General features: G+C 41.2%; 1 protein-coding gene across 1 annotated transcript in view; it reads right to left on the minus strand.

Annotated features, from left to right (window-relative positions):
* Positions 1-10,683, minus strand: part of LOC121635217 (transmembrane protein FAM155A-like) — a 41,068-nt gene extending 30,385 nt beyond the window's left edge. Inside the window, exon 1 of the mRNA XM_041978303.1 lies at positions 9,454-10,683. Within this exon, the coding sequence (XP_041834237.1) occupies positions 9,454-10,140 (687 nt within the window). The 5' untranslated portion in view covers positions 10,141-10,683. The remainder of the gene's footprint in view (positions 1-9,453) is intronic.
* Positions 10,684-16,233: the final 5,550 nt, after the last annotated feature.

Raw genomic sequence — 16,233 nt, forward strand, 5'->3', positions numbered from 1 at the left:
TCAGGAGCGGTGCTGTGTAGCTCTGTGGTGTAAATGTGATGGATAGCTACCCTTTATGTGATCTACGGAAATTTTCCAGGCATTTCTATCCTGTCCAGGAGGTTTCTAATCCAGCCACAAAATGTAGTTTTATTCAGAGACTCTATCTGGTAAATCCACAATGATCAATGATAAAAGCATTATTTATCACATTTCATCATAAAAAGATCAATATCACTACTATGTTGCTAAGAGACGATGAAGCCACTTCCTGTCAAACTTTCCACCAATCAGAGAGCTTAGATTGACAGTAACGTCCAATCAGGAGCAGCCAAAGATCAACCAGTGAGCAGAAAGTTCTGTGTGTGTCTGAAAAGAAGAAAAATAATGCTCCTCCATGGCTGGAATAAAGCCAAGAAGACGCTTCTGATTCTCTTTGATTTTGTGTCTGTTTGAAGGACTGTTTCTTTATTTCTCCATAAATGTTTACAAGCTGCAATATGTGAGTAACCAATAGGAGCAGTGTTGCCCAGGTGTGTACGGTAAGATGACTGACAGCGGTGAAGATGACTAAAGTATCAAATACAAGACACACTGTGCTTGTTTTTAGTGCCTTACATACCATCCACGATATCAATGCTGTCATTTTTCCTACACTAAGACTCAAATGAATCATCTCCATGTTTGTTGAGATACTCCAAATTCAGCAATTCTATCCAGCCTGAGTTATCTAATGCACCTACTAGTGGAATCCTCTGGTAACAAACACGGTACACAAGCAAGTACAGTAGCAGTGCCCAAGTCCAGTCATGGAAATCTACTATCCTGCAACTTTTAGTTGCATCCCTTCTCGAACACACCTGAATCAAATGAATGACTCGTTAGCCAGCTGAATTTCATGTGGATGACGGAATTCAGCCATTTAATTTAGGTGTGTTGGAGAAGTAACACATCTAAAGTAGCGCTGAAGTACAATGCAGGGCTTTAAATTAACCAGCCAATGTGGCTAGAAAGTTCCTTAGTATTACTTTAAAACACTGTGCAAAATGCTTCAAACAAAGCTGGTAAGAAATGCTGATGTACAACATGAAAAGAACCCGGGTGCAAAGAGGATCTCCAGGTTTTTAACTGTCTCCTTGCTGTCAACTTCCCTTTTTTGGTCTGTGCATCATTTCCACACTAAGCTAATAAAAAGGAAAGCATGCCTTCAAAACAAGCTAAGAGAGAGAAATGAGCCACTAGAATAATTACTACTACCTAACTGCCCCAAGGCAACGGTCTGCTACTAGTCTGGGAATCCTCAGGTATTTATCCAATTTGCACATTTAGAAAACTTTCCAGCTAAAACTCTGAATGGCAGAGTTTCATTATGAATATCATGATGTTTAATATTTATCACAAAAAAGACAACAAATTATCTTCATTTACTGTAGTTCAACATGCAGACAGTAAATTAATCTGCTTCATTTGATTCATCTGATCTAGTATGAATGTTAGCTACCAAACAATTCTTTTGTGTTTTTAACAATTCACTGTCCTTCAATCCTGACCGATGCAATGTTATGTATCCAGAATCACCTCATCCAGCCCAGAGTGGCCGACATCAAACATCCGATGGCAGCAACACATCTGTAAAAAGTTGGAACAGGAGCAAAAAGAGACGGGAAAAGTAATTTGCACTAATTAAAAACAGCGAAGTTCACTGGCAACAGGTCAGTAACAAGACTGGGTATAAAAGGAGCATTTCAGAGAGGCAGAGTCTCTCAGATGTAAAGATGGGCAGAGGTTCACCAATATGAGACCAACTGGCTCTAAAAAGTGTGGAACAATTTCACAAAAATGTTCCTCAACATAAAATTGTGAAGTCTTTGAAGATCCCACCATCTACAGTGTGAAATATCATCAGAAGTTTCGGAGAATTAAGAGGAATCTCTGTGTGCATGGAACAAAACTGGATGCTAGTGATCTTTGGATCCTCAGGCACCGCTGCATTAAAAGCAGACATGATTCTCTACTGGAAACCACTGCATGGACTCAAGAAAGCTTCCAGAAACCAAAGTCTGTGAACACAGTTCACCCTGAAATCCACAAATGCAGGTTAAAGCTCCATCATGCAGAGAAGAAGCCAGATGTGAACAGGATCCAGAGCCAGCGCCGTCTTCTCTGGACCAAAACTCATTTAAAATGGTCTGAGACAAAGTGGAAACCTGGATGAAGATGTGAACTAGTTTGTGGAAAGCATGGACGACGTGTCCTGCAGACTAAAGAGGAGAGGGAGCATCCAGCTTGTTATCAGTGGACAGGTGAAAAGCTGCATCTCTGATGGGATGGGGCTGCATTAGTGCCTATGGCGTGGGCAGCTTCCACATCTGTGAAGCTCCATCAATGCTGAAAAGTACATGGAGGTTTTAGAGCAACATCTGCTCCCATCCAGACAACGTCATTTTCAAATTTTAGCAAGACAATGCTGAACCACATCCTGCATCCATCACAACAGCATGCTCCTCCTGTTCCAATTTTTTACAGACATGTTGTTGCCATCAGATTAAAACTGACCTCATATTTTCCATGAAATAACAACATGTCTCAGTTTGTTGTGAGAAGCAGATTAATAATAATAATAATAATAATTATTAATATTATTAGATTGTCATAGCATTAAATAAACAAAATTTTAAAAAGCTCTTTGCTACACACTCACTTCCACACACACACAAATGCGCACAGGCAGACATATTCAAACATACAATAAATAAATACAGTGTAAAAGATTTCAGCAAAATAAAGTCCACGGGCAACCAGATGGTGGAGGTGAGGGGCCGTGGGATAGGGAGGGTACAAGTTCAGCTCATGGACAGCTAAAGGGGTAGAAACTGTTCTTCAGCCTTGTCGTATGGTACTTCAGGCGCCTCCCAGAGCGCAGTAAAGAGAGGATGTGGTGGAAGAGGTGAGTGATGTCTCTGATGATTCTGCTGGTCTTGATTTGACTGCATGATCTGTAAATGTCTTTCAGGGAAGGGAGGGGGAGACCGATGATTTTCCTGAGCCGAGTTTACTACCCTCTGGAGAGCACCTCCGTCTACTTCTGTGCAGTTCCCAAACCAGGCTACAAAGGAATATGTCAGTATGCTCTCTATAGGACAGTGTTGGAAGGTTTTCAGCAGTTCAGGGGAGATGTTGTTCTTCCTCAAAATCCTGAGGGAGTCCAGTCTCTGGTGGGTCTTCTTCACTGCAGCAGTGGTACTGATGCCTCCTTTCAGGTTTCTGCTGATGTGAGTTTCCAAGAAATTGAAGCTGGACACCTGCTCCACCTCTTGGTGTCACATCCTCAGCAGTGGGTGCTCGTTCTTGTTCTATCGGAAATCCAGGATGAGCTCCTTAATTTTCCTGATGTTCAGGGACAGGTTGTTTTCCTCACACCAGCTGATCAGTCTGCAAACTTCCCAGGTGTGGAGAGTACAGAGCAGGGCTGAGCACACATCCTTGAGGTGCTCCTGTACTGTCAGGACAGGGGAGGTTCAAGTGGAGACCAAGTCTCATTGTTTGTGAGTGGTTTGTCAGAAAGTTTTTCATCCATAGACTCAGATGTTCATTAAGGCACAAGGTAGCTTCCTGACTAATATGTTGGGAACAACAGTATTAAAACAGAGCTAAAACCCATAAATAAAAGCCTTACATATGCCCGCTTCAGCTCCAGGTGGGACATAGCAATGTGAAGAGCAGAGTTTAAGGCATTCTCTGTGACACTATTTGCCCTATAGGCATACAGATGCTGGTCCATGGTGGGAGAGAGAGTAGTCTTCAGGTGCCTCAGGATGAGTCTCTCAAAGCACTTCGAGATGATTGAGGTTAGGGCTACTAGTCTGTAGGCATAGAAAGAGCTGATATTCACTTGTTTTGGCACTAGAATGATGGCAGCAGATTTAAGGCAGGCGAGGACAATAGCATATCTGTTAAATATCTGTTAAAACCTCTGCGAGCGGGTGAGAGCATTCCCTGAAAACCCTGCCTGGAATCCCATCAGGACCTGCTGCTTTTTTAACATTGACTGATTTCAGGACACGTTCAGCCTCGTATGTCTGTGGGTGAATGTGTACTCAGCCTTGGTCAGTTTGTGTGGTAAAACGTCATCTGATAATCTCTCAAATCTGGCAATGAAGTTTTTAGCTCCTCTTCCAGGGATGTGTTGTTACCTGCAGGCGGGGCTCTGCTGCTCCCAAAGTTTGTTATGCACTGGATGCCCTGCTATACACGTACCATGTCTCCAGTCCAAAAGTGGCCCTCAATCCTCTGTCTGTAGGCTCCATTGGCCGTTTTAATGCCTTTCTTGAGGTTGTGTCTGACCAGGCTGTACTGCTCCATGTCCCCTGATTTGTAGACTGCATCAAGTTCCCAGAGGAGGCACTGGACCTCTTTAGTCATCTATTTGGGAAGACACGGACCTGCCTCTCAATGGTAACGATATCAACATAGCTCCTTATATAAAAGTGGACAGCTGATGTGTATTCCTCAATATCCTGGGGGCAAATCAGGCTCTAGTCACTGTGTACAAAACAATCCTGTCGCTGTGCAGAAGCCCCCTCCGGCCATGTTCTTATTATTTTTATGGTGGGTAGGAGCCATCTGATTATAGGACGATAGGCTGGGGCAAGAAACAGTGACAGGTGATCTAACTGTCCAAGGTGCGGGAGGGGAAAGGCTCTGTATGCTTTGGGGATGTTAGTGTACACACAATCCAGTGTTTTCTCTCCTCTGGTGGCACAAGTCACATGCACAAGCACAGCCTTCAGATTCACATGATTAAAATCGTCTGCCATAATAAAAACCCCGTCTGGATAAGCATTCTGAAGTTTGTTTTCTGTTCTTAGCATGTAGCTGAGCACCAAGCTAGCGTTAGCATCTGGTGCTATATAAATGGCCACAATAACAACAGAAAATTCCCAGCCAGGTAGTGGGATCTACATTTAACTGCCTAGGATTCTAAGTCTGGTGAGCAGTAGCTTTTAACAATGAAAGTTTGCTGAATATTTTGGTGTCGAATTATATCCGTAACCAGTTAAATGCAAAGAATGGCTATTTTTTAATCTTTCATGGTAGCTAAGTTAATTTGCTTTAGGTTTCTAACAGCTGGTTCATAATAATAATAATAATAATAATAATAATGGATTAGATTCATATAGCGCTTTTCAAGGCAGCCAAGCGCTTTACATGGTGTCCATTCACTCCTCACTCATACCTGGTGATGGTAAGCTACTTGTGAAGCCACAGCTGCCCTGGGGCAGACTGACGGCCTACGGCCTCTCCAAAAATTCATATCCACATTCATACACCAGCAATGCCAAGAAGGGTGAAGTGTCTCGCCCAAAGACACAATGACAGATGACTGGGGGAGTTGGAATCGAACCACCAAACCCTTTAATTATTAGCCAACCCACTCTACCACCTAAGCCACTGCCACCCCACATAGACACATAAATCATGGGCAAGTTGAAGCCATTATTTCAAGCTCTGGAAGCCTCTAATTACAATGTTTTTTTACTAAATAGTATGATTATACAGTAAATAAAGTCTAGATTAATCCATATAGTTTGTTTATTTGTGATTTTAAGCACATTTTTGGTGTTTTTGGCAACTTTAGACTTCTGCAAGCTAAGTAATGCCTCATGTTAATAGGTATAATGAGACCCTCAAGGCTATGTTACTATCAGGAAGCTGGTTTAAATGCTTCAACTGCAGGTTTCTATAGAGCCAGATGATGGTCGATCCCATTGTGAGGAGCAGCACACTGGTTGTGTCTGCTGTGTGATGTTTAATCCCAGGCTAGAGGAATCAAAGCACCACCTGCAGACCACCAGACATCCTCCTGCACAACAAAACACAGCTCTCCATGTTGAATAACCCCACTCAAAATGTCAGAGCTTCCCGTGCACAAGACAATCAGATGGGGCTCCGTTTTCTTTCATGGTTTTACACCTTGCACCTTAGCATAGGCTGTAATCTGAGAGAAAACACACATCTGTCTGAGTCACCACTCAACTTTAACTGCTGGGGATTTCCAAGGCAGGTGGCCATTAACTTCACATTATCGTTTGAGTCACAGCTTACACCAGGAGGAAGAAAACCTGTAATCAAGAAGGTGAAGAAGAACGGTCACTTAAAGAAATTAGCAGTGTGACTAAATGATTGTTTTCCCTACAAATGCCAAGAGGTGAGTTTGAAGAACAGGCCTCAGACTGGTGGCTGGTAAAACATGAGGTTATATGCAGGAAAGCAAGCCAGAGAGTGGCCCCTCATCTCACATCAGTGGTAGACTGTCAGTGGCTGAAATATGATGGTAAGGTCAGCTGTCCATGGACAAGCCTGTTATATTTTAGCATGACTGCTTTTTATTCAAAGCAACTTCTAAAATTCATCTTCTGATCTAACAAAAGGTTTAAAAATGTTTCTCCACATGTTTTCAGCTGACTCTAAAACTTATTTTAATCCAGTAAAGGTAGAGGTTTTGTAGCCTTTTCCATCTGTTTTCTCTGATAGAAATCCAGAGTTAACATGTAGGACGTATTTATTGCTTACAGAGCAGAGAGGATTTTTGGTTATTTTACTTTGTTGCTATATTTTATGTTGGCTTTAAAATATATAAATAAATTAAACTTTAAAAGAACTATAAGGAGTGTTTGTGTGATTTTACACATTCATAGTGTTGTAGAATAACTTCATGGATAATAATCATGACCATTTCTTTGATAAAAATCTCTAGTCTAGAACCCTCTTCATCCTAAGTCATATCTTTGTAACGTGTGCACATTTTTTGCATTTCCTTCTTAAAACACGGGTGGACATATCTGGAGAACATGTGGGATTTTGGGTACCTTATGTTGCTCTAATATCTCTACATCCTTAAGAGATGTTTTTAGTCTTTGGTGCAGAACAAACTGCATCTAAAAGTCTGATTAGACCAAGTAAACTACATGTTTTCACAGTGTGTGTCCATCCCAGACGCCTCTGAGTCCGAAGAAGTTGACACAGCATCTGAACAGACAACATGAGCCTTGTTTTTCTTTCAGTAGTATTTGTGACTTGCAGTGTTTAATAAATGGTTCTTACAGTAGACCTTCGCCCATGTGGTTCTATTAGTTTCAATGAAGAACAGTTCCTGATGCAGAATCAGAGAACACAGGGTGGTCAACTCAGACTTCCTCACGTTTTAACCCTTTCCTGTCTAATTTTATTTACAATTATATAAAAACAAAATAAACACAGTTTCACTAACCCTTTTTGGGAAATTACAAAAAAACAGCATAAAATAAAATACAATTAAAAAGCAGAAGCAGTGGATCAAGAGGTTAACAATGATATTCCTCCAGATTGTTGATTCTCCATTGCTGCTCCTCAGACTCCTCCTTTCAGTGATGCTGCTTTTGTACTAAATCAAAATTACTATAATTAGCTTTAAATAACATTTGAAAACCTTAAATTGCCCCTTCCCATATTTTTGGGAATGCAATGCAGGTCTAAAATGCAAAAATGGATGTATATGAACAATTTAAATAAAGTTGACGACACAAAACATAAAAATGTTTCAAATAGCCTTATTTTTGTCTTATGCAAACCCAGTGAATGCTGGAGCTGCCTTTGTTTGGATGAAGGGATTCAACAAGAGAAAAAGTGAGTGCACACAATCAAAACTGTTTCCTTTTTGGGGTTTATCCTCTAAATTTAGGATAACCTTACATTGAGAGTCAAAAAATGCAGTGAAATGATGAAAGCCGGCAGATGGCCTGGTTAGATTTTTTTCACCTGTGCTTGTGTCTCTATCACTCGTTGAAGCCATCAATGGAGGCCATCTGGGATTGGCCAGGGCTTCTGTGAATGGAGCCGGGTGAGCGCCATTCAGCACCGCGGACAGCTCCTGTTGCTTTCTGTAGCGTTTGGAGCTGTCCGCGGTGCTGAACACAGCTCAGGCCCCACGTTTCTCCCGCTTTTCCCGGATTAAAGTCCACTCTTTTTACTCGCCGTGGTCTGTCACGAGCTGGTAAACAGTGCGATCAAACAGCGAGCCATGGCCTAGCCGAGCCGAAACGAGGCCTACGTGTGGTCTGGTAATGAGCAAACACAAGCCGGAGCGGAAAAGACTTCCAGCACATTAGGCAGGGAAACCACCTCTTGACTTTAATGAAACCCTCTCGATATGAAGTAGAATAGCCAAGATGAACACCTGGCGGACTGCCACAACACACACACACACTAGAGTTGTTTGCAAAAGCCATCAACCTCTTTATAGATGTAAAGCTGAGGCAATTCCAGCAGCTTTAGTGAGGTAAGATGAGGTAAAGAAGGCGGGTTTTAAAGGAGGAGAAAGACAAAAGCATGGCGTTACATGCTGGGGAAAAAAGAAAAAAACTAGTAGGGTCTCCCGTATGGAGGATGAAAAGTGCCCAAATGAAATACATAAACACAACATTGACTAATTAACTAAATGTGTTATTATTTATTATAATTGAAAATTATTAAATACATTGCTAATAAATAAAGTATTTAACTTTACGTAGCAATAAATATCTACCTGCCTCACCCATCAAACCTGGTGGGCCGTGCTAAAGTCACATAAATGTCATTCCTTTTTTTTCATGATTTTTATTTATCATGGAAACTATTAAGTGTAGCCATCAAACATACAGATAAACATGATTTTTTATTTATTTATCTTTTAGGAATGATATATTGTGACTTATGGAGCAGGGTAACCAATCAGATGTTGTGATCTGAGCCGCAGTGACAGCTAAGAATTTATCTAGGACATCTAGTGGTAAAGATGAGCATAGACATAACTTCAAATGCTAATCACGGTTGTGAATGGATGGTGGCAATCAGTGGCCAAAATTCTTCCAGACATAAAGATGTTTTCAACTACAAGTGGCCTCAGGTGCAGTGATGACTGCACTACAGGTAACTACTTCAAAATTTTCAAGATTAGAAGATATAATTGCAATAAATTATCAATGGATTTATTTCCAATTTTTATTAGCTACTGACATAATTAGGTAATTATATATTTGAATGAATTCATTTCCATTATTATTTAATGACTATTTTTAGTAGCTATTGACAAATCTTTATATTTAACATGTTTATTTCCTATTTTAACAATTAATAACACATTTAAGTAGTTATTCATTCAATGCTGTATTTAATGCTTTCACTACTGCCACTTTTCTGCCTCCATATTCATCTGCACATTAGCATGGGGCCTAAACACAATGAGGAGATGAATGAACATGAGGCCTGAAGCCGGGAATCTTCTTGAATCTGTCATCCATCTCCATGGCGACAGAAGCAGGAGGACCAAAAGTGCCATCTTTCCGGGCCCAAATCAACAGATGGCCACCACATCACCCCCTCTTCTCCCTCCCAATCCTCCCCATCCTCCTTTTTTTCTGTTTCCCCCCTCCCTTCCCTCTCCTCTCTGCAGCTTACCTTGCACTGCTCCATGCACGTCCTCACTGAATATGCCCCCGGCTCATATTTCAGAGTCAGGAGCTCAAAGTCTTCGTATTTCTCCTGGGCGTGCTGGTCGTAGCGCTGGTACGCCTGGACGCACTCGCTGCATCTGGTCGCGTCGCCATCCGCGAGCACGTCGAGGCTGCAGTTCAAATTGTCCGGACTTGTCGAGCCGTTAAACAAATCCAGCAGAGAGTAGGAGTTACAAAAGGAAAGGTACAAATCGCTCATATTTACAGCCCGCGTCCCCTCTTGGTCGGAAAGGCCCGTGCACAAATCATCTGCGTTTGCGAAAGTAAAGCAGTCGGTCGATAAACTATCCTGGTGGCAAGTTTCCAGCCGCCACAAATGTTTGGTAGAGTTTCCTATAAAAATAGCATGTGGTTTTCCTCTGAGGCTGCTGTGTGCTGAGTGGGTCTGGGGTGAGAGGAGGTGGGTGGATGCGAACTTGTCCCGGGTCCGGGCCAGTTTGGCCTCGGCGCAGAACCACAGGTGATCAGAGAGGAGGATGGTTAAGAACAGGAGGGATGCCAAGGACAGTCGCCATCTCTGCGCCCTCTCTGAGTCGGTGAATGGCTTTTGGTTGTCACGAGAGGGCTCTAGCCAAATTTGGAAGCCGTCGTCATCTTCTTGCTGCCAACACGTCCCAGCACCCCTGGTCATATTTTGGGAACCGGCCGACTCCACCGTGGGGGCTCCTCTGCCGCAACAGTCATTGACGTCGGGAGCGCTTCGCGATTTCCTCCCCTAAAGTGTCGGGTAGTGGGTTGTCCCGGCTTCAATCTGCTATTAGCGGTAATTCCCATCAAAATGAGCGTGGGCTGGATGGGAAATCAGACGCTGGCGACCACGGGCCGCATTCTCCATGGCTGACCGGTGAAGCCGCTGTCCTCCCCGTCCGCCCAGAGCTCCGCGCCGCGCCGCTCCGCTACTGTGCGTAGCTTCGACTCCGTTTTTAGAAACACTCACCGACGCGCTTACGTTTTCCCCGGCCTCGGTCGTGCAGGGACAAGGGCGCCGTCGTCTTCCACCATGGCGAAGGAGTCTGCCTTTGTGTCGGCGGATGGGCCTGCAGCCTGTAACAGACCTCTTTTCTTTTTCAAGCCCTCGCCGTCTTCATCTCGCTACCGTGGTCAAGTTGCCGCCATGTTCGCCGAGAAACGGTGTGAGTTTGCAGGAACCTGCGTGAAGGCGACAACGACGCAACGCGGCGTATCCGGTCGAAAAATTCACAATAATGACCCGAAAATCGTTCATTTATAGATTCGTTTTCCATTTTTTTCCTTTTACTTCTTTTGCCTTACTATCCGTGACTCCGTTCATTCAAATCAGTTAAACCATATTTTGGGTAAAAATGAAAAGTTACTAACTTAAAATTATATGTTCATTATATAGTCTGGAGGTGCACAGCTCCCATGATGTCCAAAGTGCAAGTAAATGCAGCATGTAAAGTACTTTTATGTTCTACTACACCCACACAACCTGTTTTAGATAGTAATGCAGAATTTATCAGAATCAAGTTTTTATATTTTCTGAGGAGGATGTCAAAGTCATAAAACCACCTAGTGATGACTGTATATATATATATATATATATATATATATATATATATATATATATATATATATATATACATACACACATACACACATCATTTTCTTTTTTAAGTGAAAAGAAAATGATACAGCTGTGTTTTAAGTACAGACATATTGTAATATTGTATAAATATAATATATTATTTTATATAGATATTTTATAGAACCTTAATAAATACAATAATAATTAATAAAATATATACATCTTTGCTGAAAACCCACCACTGTACATTGGTTTCTGGCCCAACTTGGGAGTTGTTTTTAATTAGGTGAATTTATTTTTCTCTTGTATTTATTTAGTCTTATTTAGTCCTATTTTAGATTTTAATTTGTTTTATTATGTTATAGTGCCAGATTTATTTTACATCCTTTTCAGCACTTTGCTCAGTATTTAAAGTACTTTATAAATAAAGTTAGCTTATAAATACAAATTAAATAAAAAGCATCACTGCACACATCTGTAGAAGTATAACACCTTATGTGAAAATATTTTATAAATATTATTGCATCAGAGTAGGGCTGGGCGATATGAACAAAATCTTATATCTCGATATTTTACCTGAATCACGATATACGATATATATCTCGATATACATTGTTTTTTTTGGTTTTTTTTTGTCAAGTAACCAAAAAGACAGTTCTAATTTAAAATTAAATTAAAGTACCTTTATATTAAATTAAATGTTCCTAAAACAAAATAAATTAAAAATAATTTTCAATGATGATAACAAAAAAATACAGCTGTGCAAAATGTAAAAGAAAAGATGCTTTTAACTCAAAACAAGCTATCTCGATATAAACGATGTTCCTTCCTTCTATGTTGCGTCTGATAAAGTCTCGATATATTTGAAAATCTCGATATATTGCCCAGCCCTACATCAGAGGGTTAAATATTTATAGCAAAATACCCCCCCCCCCCCCAATAAACCTATTCTGGACCCACCCCGGAAACTGTCCTGTCGCTGCAGCTTGCTGTTTAATTTTGTAGCTCGTGCCGCCTTATATCCGGTATTATACTCTTTGATCTCGCGAGCCTGACCAAACTTCTTCAATTCTGACGTTATGCGCGCGCACCGCTGTCGCCACGGCTCCAGTTCAAGGGCGCATCTAGTAAGACAGGATGCAGAAAATTTAGCAGACTTTAACTTCGGTTTCAGAATTAAGGCTGGTGGATTCAGAGTGCATATGGACGCGCTTTTAACATGTTAGAAGAAGAGAAAAACGGGAGAAGAAGAACTTCAGTTCTTCTCCGAGCAGGTGTAAAACACTGCAGGAGCTGAGTGAGTTAATGACCACGGCTTTATTTTCTCACTTTCATCTGCAGACTCAGCTCAGTGGATATTACAGCTGTCTTGACTTGAAACCAGTTGTACAAGTTGGTTTTCTGGCTTATTGTAATATTTAGCCACAGAAATATTACTTTATGGGAGACCCTCTCTGTGGAACCGGCTTCCAGTTTGGCTTCAGGTATCAGACCCCCTTCTCTACCTTCAGATCATCTGGCTTGGTGACCCTGATCCAATCTTTAGTCCTGCTGCTATAGGCCGAGGCTGCTGGGGGACGTCCCATGATGCACTGGGCTCCTCTGTAGAAATATCTGACATCGCTGTTGTCATTCATTTGTGCTTTTCTTCTTCTTTCTCTGGCTCTGGTCCTCCTCAGGCTCCTGTAGTACAGTACAAACTGGACTAAAGCAGATCATATGGATTCTGATGCTGAGTTTGAGCTTCAGAAAGTCAATTTTTTATTAATACATATATAAGAAAAACTTCATATATATATAAATGTATGTATAGTTTTTTTTTTTAAATAAACATGTATTAAATTATTTTTATTAATCATATTACTTTTTAAAACTCCACATATGAAAATATTGTATATCAGAATGGATCTACAATATTAGCTAACTTTTAATTCCAGGTATCTGGAACAATAAAATATTCTGTATTCTGTATCTAGAATTAATTTAAAATATACATACATGTACATTTGCACATGTGTGTAGTAATCCTGACCACCTGAGCTGACTCAACTCATACCAAAACTGCAATTAAATCAGAAAGATAGAAAAGACAGATCAAGTCAGAAATGTTTTACATTTAAACATAAACATGCGGCCTCGTGTGGACAAATTAGAAATTACAGTTGCTTTTATCAAACTATTATTACATTTTCATGTTTACAAAATTCATCTGTTGGGCCCAAATAGACCCTCTGTTGGGCCAGTTTTGATCTAGAACGTGATGGTGTTGATGTAGAGCAATAAGAGACTATATGCTGCATTCAATTATACTTAAATTTACCCAGGTAAATGTTAGATTATAATAAATATTTGTTAGAATTATATTGTGTTGGGGTGGCAGCTGGGAGTCAGTCAGATTTTGGAGGTAGTCTTTACCCTCCAGGCCGCCTCTCTTGCTCTGCACTTGGTCATGAAGATACTAATCCTGCTGAGTTTTCCCCTCATATCTTTTTTTGTACATACCATACATATGTCATGTCCCTCTTTATTAAAACCCTTTTTCCCCATTTTTCATCTTAATTGACAATGTGAAACTGTAAAAAAAATTAGGGAAATCAGAAAGAAAATGCAATAAAAATTAATTAGCAACATGTCACTGTTGTTTTTGGCTGCAAACGTCCACTGACTGCAACAAACGCTCCTTCCTTTCAGCTGTGAGCCGTCTGTTGGCTCCTCAGGAGCTCATTTTTTTAATCTGAGTGCTGCTTGTTCGGGAGCAGCTTCCAAATCATTTATTTGTGCTCATTTCCCGTCTGTTTAATGGTACCAGCTCTCCAACAGATAGCCAGCCTAATTAAAGCATTTTTTATTTAAAAAGAAAAAACTTCTCCATCTCCAGATGATCTTTTCCTGTAAGTCCTGTCAGAAATCCAACATTTGGGTTTGTCAAGAATTCAACCTCATAGCAGGAATAAGCTTTTGCTGAGTGCCTCTAATTAAAGCCCGTCACTCAAAACGCTCACTCTGCATCACCTAGAAATAGTCCGGAGTGGGCGATGAGTTACAGAGGGCTTACCGGGGTTTATAATGAGGACTAATTTTCTCCAACACTTTCCGAGCCTCTTCAGAACAAAGTAAAATATCTCAGTTTAATGAAAATGTTTAACAACGACGTGGAGATGAGAAAAAAGTAAAAACAAACCCCACAGGAAGAGTCATTATTCACGGAGTGTGATTAGGAGCAGGTACCTCATCACTTCCACGCTGAAGATGTATTCATGCGGCATTTGAACACAACAATGCTCAGAGCGCCACAGGCAGCTACCTGCACTCAGGAGACGGTGGTGATGAAGGTTAGCACATATCAGGTGGTCCCCAGACGCGCTGCTGACATTTTATAGAAATAAGACAACATGGGCATGTCTTTGTTGGAAGGGCTCCAGCCGGACTGGTTTTACCCAAACCCCTGCGGTTTTTCCGGGGTCCTTCCTGCCGACTGAAGAACAAACTGAGATGAGGCAAAGGTCTGTCACACAAATTCATTAGTTAAGTTACTGCAGTGGTAATATTTAATAAGAAAGAGCATCAAATTAACTGTTAGACACTTATTTTTGTTTCCTTGTGCAAAGTTACAGTTTTTATATGTTTAGTGATGGGGTACTGGGAGTGGTGGTCTACTACAGGCTGTGCAGAATTATTAGGCAAGTTGTATTTTTGAGGATTAATTTTATTATAGAACACCAACTATGTTCGCAATGAACACAAAAGACTCAAATATCAAAGCTGAATATTTTTGGAAGTTGGAGTGGGGCTTTTTTAGTTTTAGTATCTTAGGAGGATATCTGTGTGTGCAGGTGACTATTACTGTACATAATTATTAGGCAACTTAAAAACCAAATATATACCCATTTCACTTATTTATTTTCACCAGGGAAACCAATATAACAACTCAAAATTTACAAATATACATTTCTGGCATTCAAAAACAAAACAAAAACATATCAGTGACCAATATAACCACCTTTCTTTGTGAGGACACTCAGAAGCCTGCCATCCATAGAGTCTGTCAGTGTCTTGATCTGTTCACGATCAACATTGCGTGCAGCAGCAACCACAGCCTCCCAGACCCTGTTCAGAGAGGTGTACTGCTTTCCCTCCCTGTAGATCTCACATTTGATGAGGGACCACAGGTTCTCTATGGGGTTAAGATCAGGTGAACAAGGAGGCCATGTCATTATTTTTTCTTCTTTCAGACCTTTTCTGGCCAGCCACGCAGTGGAGTACTTGGATGCGTGTGATGGAGCATTGTCCTGCATGAAAATCATGTTTTTCTTGAACAATGCTGACTTCTTCCTGTACCACTGCTTGAAGAAGGTGTCTTCCAGAAACTGGCAGTAGGACTGGGAGTTGAGCTTGACTCCATCCTCAACCCGAAAAGGTCCCACAAGCTCATCTTTGATGATACCAGCCCATACCAGTATCCCACCTCCACCTTGCTGGCGTCTGAGTCGGAGTGGAGCTCTCTGCCCTGTACTGATCCAGCCACGGGCCCATCCATCTGGCCCATCAAGACTCACTCTCATTTCATCAGTCCATAAAACCTTAGAAAAATCAGTCTTATGATACTTCTTGGCCCAGTCTTGACGTTTTATCTTGTGTGTCTTGTTCAGTGGTGGTCGTTTTTCAGCCTTCCTTACCTTGGCCATGTCCCTGAGTATTGCACACCTTGTGCTTCTTGGCACTCCAGTGATGTTGCAGCTCTGAAATATGGCAAAACTGGTGGCCAATGGCATCTTGGCAGCTTCACGCTTGATTTTCCTCAGTTCATAGGCAGTTATTTTGCGCCTTGTTTTTTCAACACGCTTCTTGCGACCCTGTTGACTATTTTGAATGAAACGCTTGATTGTTCGGTGATCACGCCTCAAAAGCTCGGCAATTTTAAGAGTGCTGCATCCCTCTGCAAGACATCTCACTATTTTTGACTTTTCAGAGTCCGTCAAATCTCTCTTCTGACCCATTTTGCCAAAGGAATGGAAGTTGCCTAATAATTATGCACACCTGTTATAGGGTGTTGATGTCATTAGACCACACCCCTTCTCATTACAGAGATGCACATCACCTGATATGCTTAATTGGTAGTAGGCTTTCAAGCCTTTACCGGTTGGAGTAGAACAACATGCATAAAGAGGATGATGTGAT

This window comes from Melanotaenia boesemani, chromosome 24, assembly GCF_017639745.1.
Source record: "Melanotaenia boesemani isolate fMelBoe1 chromosome 24, fMelBoe1.pri, whole genome shotgun sequence".
Classification (NCBI taxonomy): domain Eukaryota; kingdom Metazoa; phylum Chordata; class Actinopteri; order Atheriniformes; family Melanotaeniidae; genus Melanotaenia; species Melanotaenia boesemani.